The 25,196-nt window shown below is 38.9% G+C and overlaps 2 protein-coding genes, 6 non-coding genes and 4 pseudogenes across 8 annotated transcripts; 6 read left to right on the forward strand and 6 right to left on the reverse strand.

Annotated features, from left to right (window-relative positions):
* Positions 1–318: 318 nt before the first annotated feature.
* On the reverse strand, positions 319–1,936 carry LOC126409281 (acetyl-coenzyme A carboxylase carboxyl transferase subunit beta, chloroplastic-like; annotated as a pseudogene).
* A 297-nt stretch (positions 1,937–2,233) lies between these two features.
* LOC126409290 (ribulose bisphosphate carboxylase large chain-like) lies at positions 2,234–4,358 on the reverse strand (annotated as a pseudogene).
* Positions 4,359–4,556: 198 nt separating this feature from the next.
* On the forward strand, positions 4,557–6,521 carry LOC126409289 (ATP synthase subunit beta, chloroplastic-like). The gene is given in 3 exon segments (XM_050075366.1): positions 4,557–4,945; positions 4,948–5,499; positions 5,502–6,521. Coding segments are annotated over 3 exon segments (1,491 nt in total). The 5' UTR covers positions 4,557–4,842; the 3' UTR covers positions 6,338–6,521.
* A 5,644-nt stretch (positions 6,522–12,165) lies between these two features.
* On the reverse strand, positions 12,166–12,238 carry TRNAF-GAA (transfer RNA phenylalanine (anticodon GAA)). Its single transcript has one exon. It is a non-coding gene; the product is annotated as a tRNA-Phe (tRNA).
* Positions 12,239–13,708: 1,470 nt separating this feature from the next.
* On the forward strand, positions 13,709–13,781 carry TRNAT-UGU (transfer RNA threonine (anticodon UGU)). The gene has a single exon. It is a non-coding gene; the product is annotated as a tRNA-Thr (tRNA).
* A 1,277-nt stretch (positions 13,782–15,058) lies between these two features.
* TRNAS-GGA (transfer RNA serine (anticodon GGA)) lies at positions 15,059–15,145 on the reverse strand. Its single transcript has one exon. It is a non-coding gene; the product is annotated as a tRNA-Ser (tRNA).
* Positions 15,146–15,617: 472 nt separating this feature from the next.
* Positions 15,618–20,887, forward strand: LOC126409282 (photosystem I P700 chlorophyll a apoprotein A1-like; annotated as a pseudogene).
* Positions 20,888–20,912: 25 nt separating this feature from the next.
* Positions 20,913–24,766, forward strand: LOC126409283 (photosystem I P700 chlorophyll a apoprotein A2). Its single transcript, XM_050075365.1, has one exon. The coding sequence runs from the start codon at positions 20,913–20,915 to the stop codon at positions 23,115–23,117; it is 2,205 nt and encodes a 734-aa protein (XP_049931322.1). The 3' UTR covers positions 23,118–24,766.
* TRNAM-CAU (transfer RNA methionine (anticodon CAU)) lies at positions 23,786–23,859 on the forward strand. Its single transcript has one exon. It is a non-coding gene; the product is annotated as a tRNA-Met (tRNA).
* On the reverse strand, positions 24,032–24,102 carry TRNAG-GCC (transfer RNA glycine (anticodon GCC)). The gene has a single exon. It is a non-coding gene; the product is annotated as a tRNA-Gly (tRNA).
* Positions 24,767–24,904: 138 nt separating the features above from the next.
* LOC126409284 (photosystem II CP43 reaction center protein-like) overlaps positions 24,905–25,196 on the reverse strand; it is a 2,529-nt pseudogene continuing 2,237 nt past the window's right edge.
* TRNAS-UGA (transfer RNA serine (anticodon UGA)) lies at positions 24,926–25,018 on the forward strand. Its single transcript has one exon. It is a non-coding gene; the product is annotated as a tRNA-Ser (tRNA).

Genomic DNA, 25,196 nt, shown 5'->3' on the forward strand with positions numbered 1-25,196 from the left:
TTCATATTACAAATGTATGATTCTCGGGAGATATAGAAGTGTTGCATATTGATTTCTATATCTTAGTTAGGTTGGAACATTTGATATGTAACAAGGGGAAGGGGGCTTTTTTGGATTTCTCTAATTTGGATTTCTCCGAAGGAAAAGACACTACTTTGATCTTTTATCCTGCTCTGTTGCTAAAGGGTCCGTCCCTGATCTGATTACTCATTAGTAAAGGTAGGATAAAAGAAAAGATGGATCTGGAGAAAAAATCCTCTGAAACTTCTGATTCTTACTACTTCACTACAATTACAATTGTCTTTATGCAGCAAAGAAAGCTCCATCCTTGCTACTTCAATTCTGATAAACGAAATGAACTACTTTTTTGCCTACAAATAACTAAATCTATCGCTCTACTACTTTTTTGACTTGAATTTCTTTGGTTCAAGTTCAAGGGCGGGGAAAGAACCCATGGAACTGAAATAACTCACTCGGAACACCTTTTAAAAGATTACGCGGTACGATTGGATCAAATAAACCCTTATTGAATAATACTCCGCTACTTGTGAACCCTCAGGTACTGTCTTCTTCAATGTTTGTTCAATTACTCTTTTACCCGCGAATGCAATGTAAGCATTGGGTTCGGCAATAATGATATCTCCCAACATACCAAAACTGGCTGTCACTCCACCAGTTGTAGGGATGTAAGGATTGATACATAGAATAATTTTTTATTTGATTGATAATTGTATAAAGCGGAAGATATTTTAGCCATTTGCATCAAGCTCAAACTTCCTTCTTGCATGCGCGCTCCTCCAGAAGCACACACCATAATAACTGGGAGAGATCTATTCAGTAGCATACTCGATCAAACGTGTAATTTTCTCGCCTACTACGGATCCCATACTACCCCCCATGAACTTAAAATCCATAACACCAATTGCTATAGGAATACCATTGAGTTTGCCTATGCCTGTTTGAACAGCCTCAGCCAAACCCGTCTCTATTTGATAAGAATTGATACGATCCCTATAAGGGTCCTCCTCAGAATGAAATTCAATAGGGTCCATAGAGACCATGTTTTCATCCATAGGGGCCCAAGTGCCTGGATCAATCAAAGTTCGATTCTATCTGAGCTACTCATTTTCAAGTGGTATCCACATTGTTCACAAATATTCATTTTTTGAACTAAAAATTTCTTATAATTTAATCCATAACAATTTTCACATTGAACCCATAAATGTCTGTATCTTTATTTCTATCTAAATCATTATGTCTTCCGAAATCACTGTCACTAACACCACTAGTTTTTAGATTGGAGCTCCCACGGTCACTACCCCTTTCACTATCGCTACAAATGTAACTATAAATGTAATTGTCACTTGAATTGTTGCTACATTTGGAATGCAACTATCCATATTGGTTTCAGAACGAATATAACTGTCAATGCAACTATTTATGTGACTCTTCCAACTATGCCTAGTATCATACACGTAATGATCATAATAGCGATTGTAACTCTTAGACCCATTATTTAGATTCAGATAACTAGAAAATAAACTTTCTAGTTCACCCAGAAAGTAACTATCAGTGTCAATCTCAAAAATCTGATTTTCAATATCGAAATATATGGAATAACTGTCACCATTACTATCCTAACCAAAAAGTCTCACCAGAGATGAGACTCCAAACGTCCTTGACACCGCCAAGTTGAGTAAATAATCAACATTACTGCAACTATAACTGCCCCTACCACTCCAACTATTAACGTTTTTCTCACTATCATTTATAATGGGTTCTTCACTCCCGCTGGTATTTCCAATAGGGCCAAGACTCGCACTTAGTCACACCTGCGCCCTAAATCCTCATTAGACAACATTGAATTTAACCACCATTTTCCATAAAGCCCCTCCGCCTCCTGTTTGGAAATACAATACAATATATGAATAGTCATTCGCTGAATAATCTACTATTTCATTTCCGATCGGAATAAGCATATGGATCCAATTCTTAGGATTATTATCTCATACTCTAATACTAATAATAAGAAGTGAGTATTGAAAGAAATGATTCCTTTTTGTCTTATGGAAGCCGGAGTATCACTCACTACACTATCACTATATATGATATAATGGAATCTTTTCTTCACTTCAATAATAAATTAAATAAAGATCAATTAAAACAGAGGTTTTTCTCCCATGTCGTAGACAAATACTCATTAGAAAGATAGAAAGAAAGATCTGTTCCTCCTCTGAATAATTTTTGTATATATTATGAATATTAGTTTCTATTGAAACATGGAACGAAAAGGACAATATACGGGATGAGTAGAAGGAGTTGTGACCCTTAGCTTGATCTATAGTCCACAACTAGAGAGAATATCAAATGATCCGCCAATCCCGAGGATCCATGGGTTCATTATGGATCCAACAATAGAAAGATTGAACTCTTTAGTTTTAAAGAGAAGATTTTAATTTTAGATCTTGCTTGCATACTGCATAGCATACGTATGTACATATTGATATATGCAAATACATAGGAGCCTTATTCTTTAGTTGGTTCGGCTCAATCCTTTTATTTAGTAAAAGATTGGGCCGAGTTTAATTTTAATTGGTGGAACGAACGGGAATCCGAATCACTGAATTACAAGACATCCATTGCTTCGAATTCAAATTTGATCTCTTTCCATACCTCACAAGCAGCAGCCAGTTCAGGACTCCATTTGCTAGCTTCACGAATAATTTCATTACCTTCACGAGCAAGATCACGTCCCTCATTACGAGCTTGTACACACGCTTCTAAAGCTACCCTATTAGCTACTGCACCAGGTGCATTCCCCCAAGGGTGTCCCAAAGTTCCTCCACCGAACTGTAGCACGGAATCATCCCCAAATATCTCGGTCAGGGCAGGCATATGCCAAACGTGAATACCCCTGAAGCCACGGGCAGAACACCTGGCATAGATACCCAATCTTGAGTGAAATAAATACCGCGACTCCGGTCTTTTTCAATAAATCATCACGTAGTAAATCAACAAAGCCCAAAGTGACATCTCGTTCCCCTTCCAGTTTACCTACTACGGTACCAGAGTGAATATGATCCCCCCAGACATACGCAACGCTTTAGCTAGTACACGGAAGTGAATACCATGATTCCTCTGTCTATCAATAACTGCATGCATTGCGCGGTGGATGTGAAGAAGTAGGCCATTGTCTCGGCAATAATGAGCCAAGCTAGTATTTGCGGTGAATCCCCCTGTTAGTAGTCATGCATTACGATAGGAACTCCCAACTCTCGGGCACATACCGCCCTTTTGATCATTTCTTCGGATGTACCTGCAGTAGCATTCAAGTAATGTCCTTTAATTTCACCTGTTTCGGCCTGCGCTTTATAAATAGCTTCGGCGCAAAATAAGAAACGGTCTCTCCAACGCATAAACGGTTGGGAGTTCACGTTTTCATCATCCTTGGTAAATCAAGTCCACCACGGAGACACTCATAAACCGCTCTCCCATAGTTCTTTGCGGATAACCCCAATTTTGGTTTAATAGTACATCCCAATAGGGGACGACCATACTTGTTCAATTTATCTCTCTCAACTTGGATTCCATGAGGTGGGCCCTGGAAAGTTTTAGAATAAGCAGGAGGAATTCTCAGATCCTCCAGACGTAGAGCTCGTAGGGCTTTGAACCCAAATACATTACCCACAATGGAAGTAAACATGTTAGTAACAGAACCTTCTTCAAAAAGGTCCAAAGGATAAGCTACATAAGCAATATATTGATTTTCCTCCCCAGCAACAGGCTCGATGTGGTAGCATCGTCCTTTGTAACGATCAAGGCTGGTAAGTCCATCGGTCCACACAGTTGTCCATGTACCAGTGGAAGATTCGGCAGCCACCGCAGCTCCTGCTTCCTCAGGCGGAACTCCAGGTTGAGGAGTTACTCGGAATGCTGCCAAGATATCAGTAGCAAGGGTTTCATAATCAGGAGTGTAATAAGTCAATCTGTAATCTTTAACACCAGCTTTGAATCCAACACTTGCTTTAGTTTCTGTTTTTGGTGACATAAGTTCCTCCCCACAACTCATGAATTAAGAATTCTCACAACAACCGGGGTCTACTCGACATGGATTAGGCGTGAATGAAACCTTTCACAGCAATCCCTGACAAAATTCTCAACTAATATCAACTAATTAGAAATTGAAATGCTTCATTAGTGGACCATAGTATTTGATTCGTCAAATGTATCATTATTGTATACTGTTTCATATGTATGGCGCAACCCAACCCCTTTTTCTCAAGTTCCTAATTGGTCTCCTTCTGCTTTTTTTCGTTTTTTTATCTATTTTATCTACTAAACAAACCAATTAATATAATAAAAAATTGACTCTTGACAGTGATATATGTTGTATATGTATATCGTATATGTGAAAAAATATACAGAATACAAAATGGAAAGAAGACTAGGCGAAAATAAAAAAATAAGGAAGATCAGCGGATGAGATATCAATAATGACTCATAAATCAAGTTCGGGTTCGAATTCCATACATTATATATATCCATATATATATAATTCTAGATGGGATTGTTTCTCTTTCTAATGATAGATAAATGAAAGACTTCCTCATGATCCTTATTTACCTACTCGTACTCGATATTTCGAATATCGATTGGGTTGGGTGAACTTGAAAATTCATTCATTGAATCAAATCAGTAAGCGATTGAATTGGATTCGATTGAATAGTACCAACAAAATCGAGCGCTAACTCCCATTTCTTATTGAATTAACCGATCAACTTGCTATCGTACATTTTCGGTTCGGTAATATTCGCAAAAACTTTAGACATAGTTCAGTTTTTTATGAGAACAAATCCTACTACTTCTGGTCTCGGAGTTTCAACACTTGTGGAAAAAAATCAGGGACGTATCGCTCAAATCATTGGTCCAGTACTGGATGTAGCTTTTCCCCGGGGAAGATGCCTAATATTTACAACTCTTTGGTAGTTAAGGGTCGAGATACCGCAGGTCAGGAAATTAATGTGACTTGTGAGGTACAGCAATTATTAGGAAATAATCGAGTTAGAGCTGTAGCTATGAGTGCTACAGATGGGCTGACGAGAGGAATGGAAGTGATTGACACGGGAGCTCCTCTAAGTGTTCCAGTCGGTGGAGCCACTCTAGGACGAATTTTCAATGTTCTTGGAGAACCTGTTGATAATTTAGGTCCTGTAGATACTCGCACAACATCTCCTATTCATAGACCCGCACCCGCTTTTACACAATTAGATACAAAATTATCAATCTTTGAAACGGGCATTAAAGTGGTGGATCTTTTAGCGCCTTATCGGCGTGGGGGAAAAATCGGACTATTCGGGGGAGCCGGAGTGGGTAAAACAGTACTCATCATGGAATTAATCAACAACATTGCCAAAGCTCATGGGGGTGTATCCGTATTCGGCGGAGTAGGAGAACGCACTCGTGAAGGAAATGATCTTTACATGGAAATGAAAGAATCCGGGTGATTAATGAAGAAAATATTGCAGAATCTAAAGTAGCTCTAGTATATGGACAGATGAATGAACCCCCGGGAGCTCGTATGAGAGTCGGTTTGACTGCCCTAACCATGGCGGAATATTTCCGTGATGTTAATGAACAAGACGTACTTCTATTTATTGACAATATCTTTCGCTTCGTTCAAGCGGGGTCAGAAGTATCTGCCTTATTAGGTAGAATGCCTTCCGCCGTGGGTTATCAGCCTACCCTGAGTACAGAAATGGGTTCTTTGCAAGAAAGAATTACTTCTACTAAAGAGGGATCTATAACTTCCATTCAAGCAGTTTATGTACCTGCGGACGATTTGACTGATCCTGCTCCTGCCACGACATTTGCACATTTAGATGCTACTACCGTACTATCAAGAGGATTAGCTGCCAAAGGTATCTATCCAGCAGTAGATCCTTTAGATTCAACGTCAACTATGCTCCAACCTCGGATTGTTGGCGAAGAACATTACGAAACTGCGCAAAGAGTTAAGCAAACTTTACAACGTTACAAAGAACTTCAGGACATTATAGCTATTCTTGGACTGGACGAATTATCCGAAGAGGATCGTTTAACCGTAGCAAGAGCGCGAAAAATTGAACGTTTCTTATCACAACCCTTCTTCGTAGCAGAAGTATTTACTGGTTCTCCAGGGAAATATGTTGGTCTCGCAGAAACAATTAGGGGGTTTCAACTGATCCTTTCCGGAGAATTAGATAGTTTTCCCGAGCAGGCCTTTTATTTGGTAGGTAATATCGATGAAGCTACCGCGAAGGCTATGAACTTAGAAGTAGAGAGCAAATTGAAGAAATGACCCTAAATCTTTGTGTACTGACTCCTAATAGAATTATTTGGGATTCAGAAGTGAAAGAAATCATTTTATCTACTAATAGTGGCCAAATCGGCGTATTACCAAACCACGCCCCTGTTGCCACGGCCGTAGATATTGGTATTTTAAGAATACGCCTCGACGACCAATGGTTAACGATGGCTCTGATGGGGGGTTTGCCAGAATAGGCAATAATGAAATCACCATATTAGTCAATGATGCGGAGAAGGGTAGTGACATTGATCCGCAAGAAGCTCAGCGAACTCTTGAAATAGCTGAAGCTAACTTGAGTAAAGCAGAAGGCAAGAGACAAGTAATTGAGGCGAATTTAGCTCTCAGACGAGCTAGGGCACGAGTAGAGGCTATCAATGCTATTTCGTACTAGCTGATCTATCGTACTAGCTGATCCACATAATCCATAAGAATCAAAAGTTCTGTTTATACACCATATTGGATTCCGTACAATCAAGTAGAATCAATCTGATTGATGTAACGAACAAGAGTAGTGAGCGGGATAGGAATAAGGGAAAGATACAAAATCAATAAAAGAAAAGGGGGTAGAAAAACTTATTAGATGCCATTCATTGACTCCGGTACCTAATAAGTTCTACCTACTATTGGATTTGAACCAATGACTCCCGCCGTATGAAAGCAATACTCTAACCACTGGGTTAAGTAGGTCATTTATCATCACAAAGAGAAAGAATAGAGCGCATCGTATCGGGTATTTATTATTTATTATAGATGGAATATGGCTTCTAAGCAATATCAATCCTTGGCAGGAAACGGATTAGGGTATCGTGTTAGATCATGTAATATCTTTCTTGACAAGAAATGATCTATATGATAAGATATCTATCACAAGGGCTATAGCTCAGTTGGTAGAGCACCTCGTTTACACGTGCGCCAATGCTTTTCAGGGGAGTTCATCATGCAATCAAAGAAATTGATCTTCTCTTATTGAAATGAAAGATTGATGTCTTACTCCATTGATTCGAGAGAACAAGAGAACAATAGCCTGACAAGTATTGGGTTCGATTCAGTTCCAATTCGGATACGAAATAGAACCAACCATTGATTTTATCATTGATAAGGTGAATACCCAGTTAATTCAATGTTAGGCCTAATGAGTTAATAGGGACCTCAAAATAACCTCCTTTTGTCCTATGAACTTTGAGGTGTATGAAGTATCATATTTTACGCTTGAAGCGGAACGACAGGGACTCTATTGAGGTTGATCTAGGCCTAAGACAGACCTACGTCAAGGTAATCCTTTGAAACACTTTGGTATTGCTCCTGGATCAGAATATAAATAAAGAATCAGAGCACATGGAGCCATCTCGTTATCTTCATATAAAGATAAAATATGGTGGACTAACTGATTGATCCATCAGTTGATGAAAGAGCCCAATGCACAAAAATGCATGTTGGGTCTTTGAAACAGTTCGAATCATTTCGATAATAATCAGTTTGATCTGTTTTACCGAGAAGGTCTACGGTTCGAGTCCGTATAGCCCTATACCTATATAATATATTATTTGATTGATGTATTGTATGCTTTTGTAGAGTAGAATTTTGTACCCATTTTATCATCTCATTAGCGCGGCCTATGGCCGGTTGGGCCATATAAGGCCATATAATATATAAATATAATATAAAGAAGGCATTCCTGCGTGTACAAGAGATCCCTAGGGATCTCAAAGTTCAAAAAAGTTTATTCCATCCAATAGGCATTTTTCCAATATCGAATTACATACGACCTTTTTCCTCTTTTACTGCCCATGATGAAAGAGTGATTGATGCGCCTTAGGTATACCTAATCGCATTCAATCAATGAAGTCAAAATAATAACATGAGGCTAAAACAAACCTCCAACCCGGCCCAACCAGATAGTAGTAAGTGGCACGGATCTAGGACCTATTCTTGGATTTGTGGAAAAGAAAAGCCAGAGAAAAAAGAAACTCTTTCGTCAGTTTCGGTGTGAAATTGTATTCATATAACTGGACTAGCAAAGTCAGTAGTTAAGTAGTCATTTTTCTTTGTACAATACTAATTTTTTTGTATCTGAATCTACTCCAATTGCTCACCATTTGAATTCTACCAATTCATACTTTATGCAAGAAGATTAGGGTCTTTTGGGCTTGGAAGAGTTATGAATCTCTAGACCTAGATTCATCGCCTTTTTGTAAAACAACAATCAAAATTCATTATCTCTGAAACAATGAATTGATCTTAGTCTTATTTAATGAAAGAAATGTATCGACGTTTATTCTCTCTTCTATTTCTATGGGTATAGGTTTGGTTTATAGAATTAGAACCAATCGTTTGATAACGCACGATTAGACCAGAAATCTTTTATGGGGATCACTTCACTTATACTTATGTTATGATTTTATGATTTAAACTAAACGATTCCACTATCGGGCCACGCTCCGCCATGTGGGGATGCTGCAAAAAACTCCTTTTTTTGATTGCCCTGAAATCTAACATCTTGGTCTCACTAGGGGTTACTCCATTAACAAAACAAGGATTTTGAGTCAATCCAAATCGCGTAGCACTAAGAATTGGTCCGAAATGGAGTGACTTTTTCAAGACGTCTAACTTTAACTAAATAACTCATAGGGGGTCAGGGTAATCCTATAATGAGTTGTTTTCTTATGTTATATGTAAATGTAAGGGTTCCTCAGAATTCAACGGATTGAGATTGAATCAATTAAGTATGAATCTGGTACAAGGAAAAGAGGGAATCTAATCGGTTCAAGCATTCCGTATCGAATTCATAGAAGATTCTACGCTCGGATCTGAAATGTTAATGAACAGAATAAAGGAATCCGCCAATGCTGCTAAGTCGCATATGTTATGCCGTAACTGTGGAATCATAAATACTGAACCTAGACATTCTATTGCATCTCACTATTATACTAGAATGAAAATCACTAATGACTATTAATACTAATACATAATAATAACTTAACTATATAACTATAACTCTTAAATAAAAAGAAAAGATAAAAAACTCTTTTATCTAAAGAAATTCCATTACCAATAAGTTCTAGTATTATAGTAGTTATATGGAGTTATTGTATGGTATATTTAGAAAATGAATTGTTTTTTCAGATTAATGAAAATGAATAAGTTTCAATTCATTAGAATTGAGAATGAATTTCATTCGTTTTTATGGGGAACCTGAGGAAAAAGAAAAATGAGAATTATTCGTTATTCTTATACTTATAATATAAGAGCATGATATGCCTACACCACACCAAGAAATAAGAAATATAATATAAATAAGTAAGTGGGTAAATAAGTAAGTGGGCTTCTGTTAGATAAATCTTGAAACAAGACATGACCCACATAAAACAAACTATGTGGTTCGATCACAATCAATTCTTGTTTCGAGTAAGCAGTTGGAGTTATGGATAAATTGACAATTACAATTCTAATTAATCAATGAATTCGGTATATTCTACATTCATAGGAGTACATCTATGTTTCTGCTTTACGAATATGATATTTTCTGGGCATTTCTAATGATATCAAGTGTTATTCCTATTTTGGCATTTATAATTTCCGGGGTTTTAGCCCCAATTAGTGAAGGACCAGAGAAGCTCTCCAGTTATGAATCGGGTATAGAACCAATAGGGGATGCTTGGATACAATTCCGAATCCGCTATTACATGTTTGCTCTCGTTTTTGTTGTTTTTGATGTCGAAACGGTCTTTCTTTATCCATGGGCCGTGAGTTTTGATATATTGGGCGTATACGTGTTTATAGAAGCTTTGATTTTCGTGCTTATCCCAGTTGTTGGTTCAGTTTATGCATGGCGAAAAGGAGCATTGGAATGGTCTTAGCTCCTGAATATTCAGACAATAAAAAGAAGGAAAGGGTTCCATTGAGACAGTTATGAATTCTATGGAGTTTCCGCTCTTTGACCGAACAACCCCCAATTCAGTTATTTCAACTACATTGAATGATCTTTCGAATTGGTCAAGACTTTCCAGTTTATGGCCGCTTCTCTACGGTACCAGTTGTTGCTTCATTGAATTTGCCTCATTAATAGGCTCCCGATTCGATTTTGATCGTTATGGACTGGTGCCAAGATCAAGTCCTAGGCAAGCCGACCTTATTTTAACAGCCGGTACAGTAACAATGAAAATGGCTCCTTCTTTAGTAAGACTATATGAACAAATGCCTGAACCAAAATATGTAATTGCTATGGGAGCCTGTACTATTACAGGAGGAATGTTCAGTACCGATTCTTATAGTACCGTTCGGGGAGTCGATAAGTTAATCCCCGTCGATGTTTATTTGCCAGGCTGCCCACCTAAACCAGAGGCAATTATAGACGCTATAACGAAACTTCGTAAGAAGGTATCTCGAGAAATCTATGAAGATAGAACGGGGGCCCAACAGGAAAATCGATGTTTTACTACTAATCACAAGTTTCATCTTGGACGCAGTACTCGTGCTGTAAATTACGATCAAGGATTACTCTATCAATCGACATCGACTTCAGAGATACCTTCTGAAGCATTTTTCAAATACAAGAGTTCAGTATCTTCTCACGAATTAGTGAATTAAATAGGATGTTTTGTGCAGAATAACAAACGGTGGATCAATCTTCATAAATTTCATCGTCAATGTCAAATACTCATATAAATATGTGGGGGAGATCAAGAAGATGCAGGGTCGTTCATCCGCTTGGCTAGTGAAACACGAGCTGGTTCATAGATCTTTGGGCTTTGATTACCAAGGAGTAGAGACTTTACAAATAAAGCCCGAGGATTGGTACTCCATTGCTGTCATTTCATACGTATATGGTTACAATTATCTACGTTCCCAATGTGCCTACGATGTAGCACCGGGTGGATTGCTAGCTAGTGTGTATCATCTGACGAGAATACAGTATGGTGTGGACCAACCGGAAGAGGTATGCATAAAAGTATTTGTCCCAAGGAGTAATCCTAGAATCCCGTCTGTTTTCTGGATTTGGAAAAGCGCCGATTTTCAAGAACGGGAGTCTTATGATATGTTGGGAATCTCTTATGATAATCATCCACGCATGAAACGGATTTTGATGCCCGAAAGTTGGATTGGTTGGCCCCTACGCAAGGATTATATTGCCCCTAATTTCTATGAACTACAGGATGCTTATTGAATGATAAGAAACTTATCTTAGCTTACAAGACTCAAGAAGGAGTATTTTTACGTTCTTTCTCGTCTAGATAGAGTAACTGGACTCTCATGTCATTCGTATTATGATGGGATAAAAAAGGGGGGGTTCGAGGTTTATTTATATATAATTAATTCGAGTAAATTAATATTACCCAATATGCAATGCAAAGTATCATATCCATTGGGGGATGGGCGGAGCCAATAGGATGAATCAAAAGATACATCATGAACTATGTACCGCGCCCATCACTTAGATGGGCCCCGGAAAGCAAAAAATGTGGGAAGGGGCGAAAAAAATGGGAAAATTAAGAAATGAAAAGGGATCAGATTGGATTTGTACTGGATCGGAAATGATCTTTTCTATTCCTACCCCTCAACCCTCTGAACAGACGAGACTTCTGTGTCTTTCAGACAACTTCGGATATGTATGGAGTATTAACATGAGCCAAAGGAAGGATAGTAGGGACAAACAAAAAAGAAGAAGGAATATATTCCTTTGCCGATCCACAAGGGTCGGGATGTATGTTGTAGATACCTCGATGAATAACTACTAGACTATGAATGTAACGAATATGTATTGTATCCCGATCCATATTCATTTTCTCTTTGTATATATACATTTCGATACATTAACCATATGCCAGGAACCAGATTTGAACTGGTGACACGAGGATTTTCAGTCCTCTGCTCTACCAGCTGAGCTATCCCGACCGTCCTCTATACATTATCCTACTGGAGGACATGTATCTGTGTCAATTAATTTAAAGGTACTAAAGAAACATTACAAGTCCTGGGATTTCTTTTTCTTTGGATTTTTTTTAAACCTTTATTTGTAAGGGATATGAACTATGAATGATTCAATAATGGGATTCCTTGTATATCCTTGTATACAAATAATACATATACATATGTTATGGTTATGTTCGTTTGGACATATACTGCATTTAGCTGCTGAAGCAAGAGAGAAACTGCTAGGATCCGTTTGTCAAAGAGTCGAGCGAATGAATATCATATATAATTTTGACCCGCTTCTAATTTGGAAGCGCTGGCGAAAAAAGAGGATAAATGTTTAGGTCGTAAACTAGGCATTTCTTGGGGACTTGGGGATAGAGGGACTCGAACCCTCACGATTTCTAAAGTCGACGGATTTTCCTCCTACTACAAACAAATTGCATTGTTGTCAGCATTGACAGGTAGAATGGGACTCTATCTTTATTCTCGTTCGATCAGTCATTTCTCTCCCAGCCTTATACTCTGGAGTGAATGATTTTATCACTGAATATTTTATTTTTCTTTCAAATTGGAATCGATTCAGAACACAAGAGTTATGAACTAATTATTAATATATTTCATATATATTAATATATATAAATAAGAAAATAAAAAAAAATAAGGATTCGGGTTGTGATTAATCGTTTGATATTTCAGTTGATATTTCAGTACATAGGATCATCCCCTCAGAGTTCCGATGGATAGATTCTTCTACCAACCCCTCAACCCCATTCGTTGGAACAGCTTCCATTGAGTCTCTGCACCTATCCTTTTTTGATTCTCGCTTTCTAGGAAAGGAACCCTTGTTTTCTGTAAACAGGATTTGGCTCAGGATTGCCCATTTTTAATTCCAGGGTTTCTCTGAATTTGGAAGTTACCACTTAGTAGGTTTCCATACCAAGGCTCAATTCAATCAAGTCCGTAGCGTCTACCAATTTCGCCATATCCCCCTTTCTTTCTTTTGAGGCCGGGACCCTATTGTGATTCCATTCCCCTCTTTCCTTTCTGTTAGAACCATTCAATTCATTAAATACCGATCCGATATCGGAAAAAATCCTATTTTTAACCCTTTCAGCTCTACCAGACCAGTGTTTGGTTCAATCAGAACCAGAAATGATTCTATCATTGATGTATCCGCAATTCAATATGGATAGCTATATCCCACATATATCTGCCTCTCCTCCGCGCATTTTCCCTGCTCGATATGAAATAGTGGAACGGTCAATATTCTTCTTCTTTTTCCTATCTTTACGAATAAAATCAGAGGAGTGCATAATCTCATTATGATCCAGATTGCATTCTTAGGCTAGATCCGTTATAACTAAATAGACTAGCTTAGCTATAATAAGCTAAGATCACAGCAGCTTACTGAACTAACTCACTATTTTATTTTTATGTTATGTGAGTTGAGCCCGCTTAGCTCAGAGGTTAGAGCATCGCATTTGTAATGCGATGGTCATCGGTTCGACTCCGATAGCCGGCTTTTTCCTATCGATTTTTTATCCATGATTGATAATGTCTCCTTGAGATAAAGGAATAGTGAAAAGACTCTTCCCTTTTTTCTTCCAAATCTCGGGTTCCCGATCTATTATGTCTATGTCGCAGGAACTTACATTCCAATTCAATTATGAGTAAAAAACTTATTGGAGCAGTTGTATCTCTATAGAACAAATCGTGGGATACTTACTTACCATGTATACATATATACAAAATAATACGGGTATTGATACAATTCATCTAATTTCTCTTTTTAGCATTAGCACTTCAGTGGGTTTCGCTTTGTTTATCGTTTAGTTCAGTCTTAAGGTTTATCCTATTCTTTAAAATAAGGAGTCTTTATGTCTCGTTACCGAGGACCTCGTTTTAAAAAAATACGCCGTCTGGGGGCTTTGCCGGGACTAACTAGTAAAAAACCTAGGTCCGCAAGTGATCTTAGAAACCAATCCCGCTCCGGGAAAAGATCTCAATATCGTATTCGTTTAGAAGAAAAACAGAAATTGCGTTTTCATTATGGTCTGACGGAGCGACAACTACTTCGATATGTTCGTATCGCTGGAAAAGCAAACGGTTCGACGGGTCAAGTTTTACTGCAACTACTTGAGATGCGTTTGGATAACATTCTTTTTCGATTGGGTATGGCTTCAACTATTCCTGGAGCCAGGCAATTAGTTAACCATGGACATATTTTAGTTAATGGTCGTCTAGTGGATATACCAAGTTATCGCTGCAAACCCCGAGATATTATTACTACGAAGGATAAACAAAGATCCAGAGCTTTGATTCAAAATCATATGGATTCATCCTCCAACGCGGAATTGCCAAAACATTTGACTCTGCACTCATTGCAATATAAAGGGGTAGTCAATCAAATAATAGATAGTAAATGGGTCGGTTTGAAAGTCAATGAATTGCTAATCGTAGAATATTATTCCCGACAAACTTGAACCTAAAATACCCAGCAAAGGTTAGGACAATTTTGTCCCTTTTTTCGCTGAAAGAAGTAGAGGGATTTGATACGGATTTTGATCCCATTCACGTATCGCAAATGGATCAGCAGTGATATTTTCATTCACTGTCCGCTCTTTTCTTCCCCCTCTTTTTGTTCTTTTCCTTTTACGTATCACAGCACAGTAATTAGGAATAGAAAAAAATCTCTATAAAGAAAGAAAAGAAGGGTCTTTCTCTTCTCTTAGAATAACGGTATCAATTGGTATTTGATACATTGTGTGGTTGGTAACGTTGGTGAATTAGATGAGGATACGGAAAGAGAGGGATTCGAACCCTCGGTAAACAAAAGCCTACATAGCATTTCCAATGCTACGCCTTGAACCACTCGGCCATCTCTCCTACATAACCTTATCTTATTAATTATGACCCAGAAACCAAGTGAATAGCGAGTCACTCATATTATTTAGTACAGGTACGACCGATCCATTATCATATCAAACTTTTGTCAAGGAACGATCTTCCTTCAAGTTTCGAGGGATAAAAAAGAAAAACGTATTCATCCTTGTCAAGACGACGGACGCTCCCATCTTATTGATATTTGATTTCTACCGGATTAAACCAACGGGTTGGAATGAATCAACCGATGGATCCTTTCCAGTTTCATTTCAGATTTTTCAAAAATAATCCCTCCCATGAGCTATGGATCTATTACAAATTGATGAATCATCCCATGGATTTTCATTCTATAATCTTATGGTGTCTACACGCTATGCACACAAAATGGATAGTTATCCTTACCCCATTTTTATCATGGAATGCTTATTCCATTTTTTATTATCATAATGAAATCCAATTTTGGTTAGGTTATGATAGGATAGGTTATTGTTTATTATATTAGTATTAGAATCTGTAGAAAAAATTCCTTGATTCTTGCATTTCAATGAAATAGCTAATAGTCTCATTGGTATACTACTAAATTGGAATCGAAAATCCAACCGTATTCAAATAGTTCCTTATTGATCCCTTCCCAAAAGTACTGAGTAAAAGATCCACATTTTTTGATTTTATAATTAGTTTAATTAGTTATTAGTCTTTTTTTTTTATGTCATTTCGTATCGTACAATTCCTTTGTTGTGGGATCATTTACCCGCGAGGGGTAATGAGAAGAATTATAAAATGGATTGCAAACTATGCCTAGATCTCGGATAAATGGAAATTTTATTGATAAAACCTCTTCAATTGTAGCCAATATCTTATTACGAATAATTCCGACAACTTCGGGAGAAAAAGAGGCATTTACCTATTACAGAGATGGTGCGATTTGATTCCTTTTTTCTTACTTACCACTCTATTTCATTTATTCTTATTCTTACAAAAAGAGACACGATTCGGTATGGAAAGAAAAAGATTGGTAAAAACCTACGCTTGGTGAAGGTGAAGTTTGGAGATAGAGCAATCCCTTCTGTCGTGTATCCTCGATTGATGCAACCTCAGATGCTTCAATTGTCGATTCTAGTATTGAGCGAAAGGTTACACCTATAGGTTCTGTATTGCATGTCAATTCTACTGTAATAGTGCCAATAGGTGGCATAGGGGAAGAAGCACTACACCTAGGAATCAACAAAACGAAAACTTTGTTATATAATTCCCCCTTCTTCTTATCGGGATCGGGACTACCAAGAATGGTTAGGACAACAAACATCCATCTCGTTCGTACTTTGGATACCCGTATAACCATCAAAGATCGTTGAAGTGACTAATTCCTGGAAATAGGGGGCGTTAAGAACAAAGAAATTGCTGGAGTTACCATTTTTCTCTAAGAAAGACCAACATGTTTGGTATTAAGTAAGAAAAGACCTCTTGCAGGAAGGCTGGCTAGAGATTTCTTGTAAAAACACTAGCCCCTGTCAGTTCATAAGGAAAATATTTAAATCTTTTTGGTTTTGGTTTGATTCCATGGATTATTTCCCTTAATATTATATTATGCGCAGAAGGGAGGAGCCGTATGAGATGGAAATCTCACGTACGGTTCTGGAACGGAGATTCTTGGAATGAACGACCGTAACGGATGTCAGCTCAATCTGAAGGAAATTATGCGGAAGCTTTACAGAATTATTATGAAGCTATGCGACCAGAAATTGATCCCTACGATCGAAGTTATATACTCTATAATATAGGCCTTATACACACAAGTAACGGAGAACATACGAAGGCTTTGGAATATTATTTCCGAGCACTAGAACGAAATCCATTCTTACCACAAGCTTCTAATAATATGGCCGTGATCTGCCATTACGTGCGACTATCTCTACTATAGAAATAGAAAGAAGGAAAGAAAGATCAAATCCGCTAGTATTAAAACCTCCTATTGCTAGTACTAGGAAATCTAAGGAGAAACAAAAAAAATAGGCTTTCTACATATCCATTGTCCAAAGGGGAACGATTTTTAGAAGCTGTAGCAAAAAAACAGACTTCATAGAAGCCGATATATGAAGAACTAAGTATAGCCCTTATACTAGATTCTATGGATAAAGGATCTAATTGATAAAAGAAGCACCGTAAAGATCAATTATTGAGGTTTTTGGCCGATACAATAAGACCTGCTTACTTATGTATGTCATAATATGACATAAAAGTTAGGAATCAACTTATGTAATAGGGTTGATCCACTAAGGTATTGAGCAGCGGTGTAGTATCAGATCCCAAGGAGAGTAAGTCCTTTTTTCTTATCGAAGAAAGTCTTTTTCAAAGATTCTATATGAATTTCTAGACGAAACCGAGATAGTTAACTTTCAGAAAACTCTAATGATAGAGGGAGATATCTATGCTTCATTCTTCTGAGAGTGGGAGAAGAGATAAAACTGATTATTGATCCAAATCGGAGTTTGAAACTCATGTAATTAACTTAACCTCTTCAGGTTATTTGATTTGGCTAATCCAAGAAGGGATAGATCTCCGATAAATCTCATTCAGCTAGATACGGTAGATTAAGAAAGATGTAACGCCAAAAAAGAGTTGACTGCTGAGCCGTATGAGGCAGGAAACTCTCAAGTACGGTTCTAAGGGAAGGAATTGACCTACCTATTCCGACCGGGGAGAAGAGGCCATTCGACAGGGAGATTCAGAAATTGCGGAGGCTTGGTTCGATCAAGCTGCTGAGTATTGGAAACAAGCCATAGCGCTTACTCCAGGTAATTATATTGAAGCACAGAATTGGTTGAAGATCACAGGGCGGTTCGAATAAGAACACTTTCTTTTTGAATTGAATTCACTTAAATTGTTTGTTGGATCCATCAAATAGATTGTTGCCCCGGGGGAATCGATAGAGGAATTTCATTATATCCCTTCTAAGATCGTTCTTTTTATTTCATTTGGTACCTTATAGGGGTAGACGATATATGCATATGGCACAGAATCTCTTCCTTTCTCTTAGCGATTGCTAACTAATCAAAAAGACGTCTAAAATCGATATCGGGATATTTCTTATCTTAGTCATTAGTAATGACTAATGAGAGATCTTGTGATTTGTAATGGCGTAATACGTTGCATGTAACGTAGTATACAAGTAGACCCATCTAGGCACTCATACATCGAAATATGAGTAGACTAGGTTGGGCCAAAAAGTTGTTTTTGGCTCGCGTCGGGAAGGGATTTACAAAAAAACGGTCCGTTGAGCACCTCATAGATATGTCATAATAGATCCGAACACTTGCCCCGGATAGACTTCCATATCATAATTGCTCATAATTGCTCTAGTGAATAACTAAGGAAAATTGTGGGGGATAGAAAGGAACTAATCAGAAATATATATTTCTCAGAGGTTCACTAATTACTTTACTTTTTGTTGGCGGGTCTCTTCGTATGTGTTGTCCGGAAAGAGGAGGACTCAATGATTATTCGTTCGCCGGAACCAGAAGTGAAGATTTTGGTGGATAGGGATCCCATAAAAACTTCATTCGAGGAATGGGCCAGACCCGGCCATTTCTCAAGGACAATAGCTAAGGGCCCTGATACTACCACTTGGATCTGGAACCTACATGCTGATGCTCACGATTTCGATAGCCATACCAATGATTTGGAGGAGATCTCCCGAAAAGTATTTAGTGCTCATTTCGGTCAACTATCCATCATCTTTCTTTGGTTGAGTGGCATGTATTTCCATGGAGCCCGTTTTTCCAATTATGAAGCGTGGCTGAGCGACCCTACTCACATCGGACCCAGTGCCCAGGTGGTTTGGCCGATAGTGGGTCAAGAAATATTGAATGGCGATGTAGGCGGAGGTTTCCGAGGAATACAAATAACCTCTGGATTTTTTCAGATTTGGCGAGCGTCGGGAATAACTAGTGAATTACAACTTTATTGTACTGCAATTGGAGCATTGATCTTTGCAGCGTTAATGCTTTTTGCCGGTTGGTTCCATTATCACAAAGCTGCTCCAAAATTGGCTTGGTTCCAAGATGTAGAATCCATGTTGAACCACCACTTAGCAGGGTTACTAGGACTTGGGTCTCTTTCTTGGGCAGGGCATCAAGTACATGTATCTTTACCTATTAACCAATTTCTGAACGCTGGGGTGGATCCTAAGGAAATACCACTTCCTCATGAATTTATCTTGAATCGGGATCTTTTGGCTCAACTTTATCCCAGTTTTGCAGAGGGAGCAACCCCGTTTTTCACCCTGAATTGGTCAAAATACGCGGAATTTCTTACTTTTCGTGGAGGGTTAGATCCAGTAACAGGAGGTCTATGGCTAACCGATATTGCACACCATCATTTGGCTATTGCAATTCTTTTCCTGATAGCTGGTCACATGTATAAGACCAACTGGGGCATTGGTCATGACCTGAAAGATATTTTAGAGGCTCATAAGGGTCCGTTTACAGGTGAGGGTCATAAGGGCCTCTATGAGATCCTAACAACGTCATGGCATGCTCAATTAGCTCTGAATTTAGCTATGTTAGGTTCTTTAACCATTGTAGTAGCCCACCATATGTACTCTATGCCCCCTTATCCATACCTAGCTACTGATTATGGTACACAACTTTCGTTGTTCACGCATCACATGTGGATCGGTGGATTTCTCATAGTTGGTGCTGCTGCACATGCAGCAATTTTTATGGTAAGAGACTATGATCCAACTACTCGATACAACGATCTATTAGATCGTGTCCTTAGGCACCGAGATGCAATCATATCACATCTTAACTGGGTGTGTATATTTCTAGGCTTTCACAGTTTTGGCTTGTATATTCATAATGATACTATGAGCGCTTTGGGGCGTCCCCAAGATATGTTTTCAGATACCGCTATACAATTACAACCTATCTTTGCTCAATGGATACAAAACACTCATGCTTTAGCACCTAGCGCAACAGCTCCTGGTGCAACAGCGGGCACCAGCTTGACTTGGGGGGTGGTGATTTAGTAGCAGTAGGCGGCAAAGTAGCTTTGTTACCTATTCCACTGGGAACCGCAGATTTTTTGGTACATCACATTCATGCATTTACGATCCATGTAACTGTATTGATACTACTGAAAGGTGTTCTATTTGCCCGCAGTTCTCGTTTGATACCTGATAAAGCAAATCTTGGTTTTCGTTTCCCTTGTGACGGACCCGGAAGAGGGGGAACATGCCAAGTCTCCGCCTGGGATCATGTCTTCCTAGGTCTATTCTGGATGTACAATGCGATTTCGGTAGTAATTTTCCATTTCAGCTGGAAGATGCAGTCAGATGTTTGGGGTAGTATAAGTGATCAAGGGGTGGTAACTCATATCACGGGGGGAAACTTTGCACAGAGTTCCATTACAATTAATGGGTGGCTAAGAGATTTTTTATGGGCACAGTCCTCCCAAGTAATCCAGTCTTATGGCTCTTCATTATCCGCCTATGGTCTTTTCTTCTTAGGTGCTCATTTTGTCTGGGCCTTCAGTTTAATGTTTCTATTTAGCGGTCGTGGTTATTGGCAAGAACTCATTGAATCCATCGTCTGGGCTCATAACAAATTAAAAGTTGCTCCTGCTACTCAGCCTAGAGCCTTGAGCATTATACAAGGACGCGCTGTAGGAGTAACCCATTACCTTCTGGGTGGAATTGCCACAACATGGGCATTCTTCTTAGCAAGAATTATTTCAGTAGGATAATGGCTAGGAGGATTTGAAAGGCATTATGGCATTAAGATTTCCAAGGTTTAGCCAAGGCTTAGCTCAGGACCCCACTACTCGTCGTATTTGGTTTGGTATTGCTACCGCACATGACTTCGAGAGTCATGATGATATCACCGAGGAACGTCTTTATCAGAATATTTTTGCTTCTCACTTCGGGCAGTTAGCAATAATCTTTCTGTGGACTTCCGGCAATCTGTTTCATGTGGCTTGGCAAGGAAATTTTGAGTCATGGGTACAGGACCCCTTACATGTAAGACCCATTGCTCATACTATTTGGGATCCTCATTTTGGTCAACCGGCTGTAGAAGCTTTTACTCGAGGGGGTGCTCTTGGCCCAGTGAATATTGCTTATTCCGGTGTTTATCAATGGTGGTATACAATCGGCTTGCGCACCAACGAAGATCTTTATACTGGAGCTCTTTTTCTATTATTTATTTCTGCCATATCTTTAGTAGCGGGTTGGTTACATCTACAACCCAAATGGAAGCCAAGCGTTTCGTGGTTCAAAAATGCCGAATCTCGTCTCAATCATCATTTGTCAGGGCTCTTCGGAGTAAGCTCCTTGGCTTGGGCAGGACATTTAGTTCATGTTGCTATTCCCGGGTCAAGGGGTGAATATGTCAGATGGAATAATTTCTTAGATGTATTACCATATCCCCAAGGATTGGGGCCACTTTTTACAGGTCAGTGGAATCTTTATGCCCAAAACCCCGATTCCAGTAGTCATTTATTCGGTACCTCCCAAGGAGCGGGAACTGCCATTCTAACCCTTCTCGGGGGATTCCATCCGCAAACTCAAAGTTTATGGCTGACCGATATTGCCCATCATCATTTAGCTATTGCATTCATTTTTCTCGTTGCTGGTCATATGTATAGAACTAACTTCGGGATTGGGCACAGTATAAAAGATCTTCTAGAGGCGCATATTCCTCCGGGGGGTCGATTGGGGCGCGGGCATAAAGGCCTTTATGACACAATCAATAATTCGATTCATTTTCAATTAGGTCTTGCTCTAGCCTCTTTGGGGGTTATTACTTCCTTGGTAGCTCAACACATGTACTCTTTACCTGCTTATGCATTTATAGCACAAGACTTTACTACTCAAGCTGCGTTATATACTCATCACCAATACATCGCAGGGTTCATCATGACAGGAGCCTTTGCTCATGGAGCTATATTCTTCATTAGGGATTACAACCCGCAGCAGAATGAGGATAATGTATTGGCAAGAATGTTAGACCATAAAGAAGCTATCATATCTCATTTAAGTTGGGCTAGCTTGTTCCTGGGGTTCCATACCTTGGGACTCTATGTTCATAATGACGTCATGCTTGCTTTTGGTACTCCAGAAAAACAAATCTTGATCGAACCCATATTTGCCCAATGGATACAGTCCGCTCATGGTAAGACTTCATATGGGTTTGATGTACTCTTATCTTCAACGAATGGCCCAGCATTTAATGCAGGTCAAAGCTTATGGTTACCTGGATGGTTGAATGCTATTAATGAAAATCGTAATTCACTATTCTTAACAATAGGGCCGGGGGACTTCTTGGTACATCATGCTATTGCTCTAGGTTTGCATACAACTACATTGATCTTAGTAAAAGGTGCTTTAGATGCACGTGGTTCCAAGTTAATGCCAGATAAAAAGGATTTCGGGTATAGTTTCCCCTGCGATGGTCCAGGACGAGGTGGTACTTGTGATATTTCGGCTTGGGATGCATTTTATTTGGCAGTTTTCTGGATGTTAAATACCATTGGATGGGTTACCTTCTATTGGCATTGGAAGCATATCACATTATGGCAGGGTAATGTTTCGCAATTTAATGAATCTTCCACTTATTTGATGGGATGGTTAAGAGATTATCTATGGTTAAACTCTTCACAACTTATCAACGGATATAATCCTTTTGGTATGAATAGTTTATCCGTCTGGGCGTGGATGTTCTTATTTGGGCATCTTGTTTGGGCTACTGGATTCATGTTCTTAATTTCCTGGCGTGGATATTGGCAGGAATTGATTGAAACTTTAGCATGGGCTCATGAACGCACACCTTTGGCTAATTTGATTCGCTGGAGGGATAAACCGGTGGCTCTTTCCATTGTACAAGCAAGACTGGTTGGCTTAGCTCACTTTTCTGTAGGTTATATATTTACCTACGCAGCTTTCTTGATTGCTTCTACATCAGGCAAATTTGGTTAAGTTGATTATTTATTTTCAAAAGGAAGGCGCGATATCAAAAAAAATCTCATTTTTTATTTCGATGGAGAGGGGGCGCGCCTTCTTATATTTATACATCTAGGATCCGATCTGTATTGTGTATCATTGGTAATAATAGGAACTACACCATTATGGCAAGGAAAAGTTTGATTCAGAGGGAGAAGAAGAGGCAGAAATTAGAAGAGAAATATCATTTGATTCGTCGATCCTCAAAAAAGAAATAAGCAAAGTTTCATCGTTGGACGAGAAATGGGAAATTCATGTAAAATTGCAATCCCCACCACGTAATAGTGCACCTATACGTCTTCATCGACGCTGTTTTTTGACCGGAAGACCCAGAGCTAACTATCGAGACTTTGGGCTATCCGGACACGTACTCCGCGAAATGGTTCATGCATGTTTGTTGCCGGGGGCAACAAGATCAAGTTGGTAGGGATAAAAAGATCCCTTCCAAGTCCTATTTCTATTCATTTCTATTAGAGGAGCCCCCTTTACCATTCTGTACGAATAGGCTATACTATTCATATCAATCTGGTATAGGGGCACCCTTTACCATTCTGTACGAATAGGCTATACTATTCATATCAATCTGGTATAGGGGCACCTCTAATCCCTATTCGTTCATTAGTCATTAGTTCCGAGTTCGTCAGCGCGGGGTAGAGCAGTTTGGTAGCTCGCAAGGCTCATAACCTTGAGGTCACGGGTTCAAATCCTGTCTCCGCAACATATTTTTTTCTTTGTATTTGTCAAAATTTATATCTATTTATTTTGAAGTCTGATTCTTTCACCTTAATGAACTGGGAGTCTGAGTAAAAGAAAATACAACCACTACACTATAGTAGGTATATAAACTATACCGGATAATTTCTCATCTCATATTACATTACTCCACCATGGGCGGATAGCGGGAATCGAACCCGCATCTTCTCCTTGGCAAAGAGAAATTTTACCATTCGACCATATCCGCATTTTATTCGTTCTTGATACACGCGCATGTGTCAACACACACCCATAGATTCTATATGTATCTATACCATATTTGTACAGAGCCAGATACTATTTTAAGGAAAATTCCAACTATTTTTCATTCAATTCATTCAAAAAGTTACTTTTGACCCCCCCTAGAATTGCTTTTCTGGACTCATATCATATTTAATGTTAATGTGTCCCACAACCGGAATTTCTTCGGAGGGGGGGGTTGTTGATCCGGAAAATACTGAAAAGGTTCAATAGATGAGCGAATTAAGAATACCTACCAGAAATACTAATCCAATCCATAATGACGTACCGGAAAATACAACATTTTTATTACTTGACCAACCATCGGGAGAAGCAAATACAACGGGTACACTAATCAATAAGATTGATGAAGTAGCAATTAATGCAAAAACAGCCAATTGGAAAGCAATAGTCATGGTTGTAATCCTCCAAGCTACCGGCAAATGAATGAACTATACCATTTGATCCCTCTCTCGGACGAAATTGTAAGGTGTAAGAAAATGCATCATGGAGGGATTTGGCCGTGAATCCATTGATCCTTTAGAACTCATTACTTATTCGGATCGTACATGGGATCGAGGGTCCAGTTTTATTTACTTAAGAAACGACGGGCATGATCCATCATGCCCTATCTCTATCTATATATACAGAACAGATACAATATATATATATATATATAGATCCAAATATAGAATAGGTAATACCGCACCTGAGATGTTTCTACAGGAAGTTGCGGTATCAACTCGTATGGCCATGTCCTATTTTGGGGAATAAAATGGGGATTGTCTCTAGGAGAGATGGCTGAGTGGTTGATAGCTCCGGTCTTGAAAACCGGTATAGTTCCGAACAAAGGACTATCGAGGGTTCGAATCCCTCTCTCTCCTTTTGCCCGTTGAATATATTCGTTTAGTTATTGTTTGTTTTGGTTTGCCCTAGCTAGCTCAGTCTTTTTCATAAGGGAATGGCTCGGCTAGGGGGATAGCCGAGCCACAGCCACAAATCTAAATGAGTTGAAAGGGGGTAGGAAGAAGACTTTTGGTATGACTCGATTCCAATATCTAC

This window comes from Nymphaea colorata, unplaced genomic scaffold (assembly GCF_008831285.2).
Source record: "Nymphaea colorata isolate Beijing-Zhang1983 unplaced genomic scaffold, ASM883128v2 scaffold0027, whole genome shotgun sequence".
In the NCBI taxonomy this organism is placed as follows: domain Eukaryota; kingdom Viridiplantae; phylum Streptophyta; class Magnoliopsida; order Nymphaeales; family Nymphaeaceae; genus Nymphaea; species Nymphaea colorata.

What these genes read in the sequence shown, in the direction of transcription:
- LOC126409283 (XM_050075365.1), top strand. Translation starts at nt 20,913, where the DNA reads ATGGCATTAAGATTTCCAAGGTTTAGCCAAGGCTTAGCTCAGGACCCC.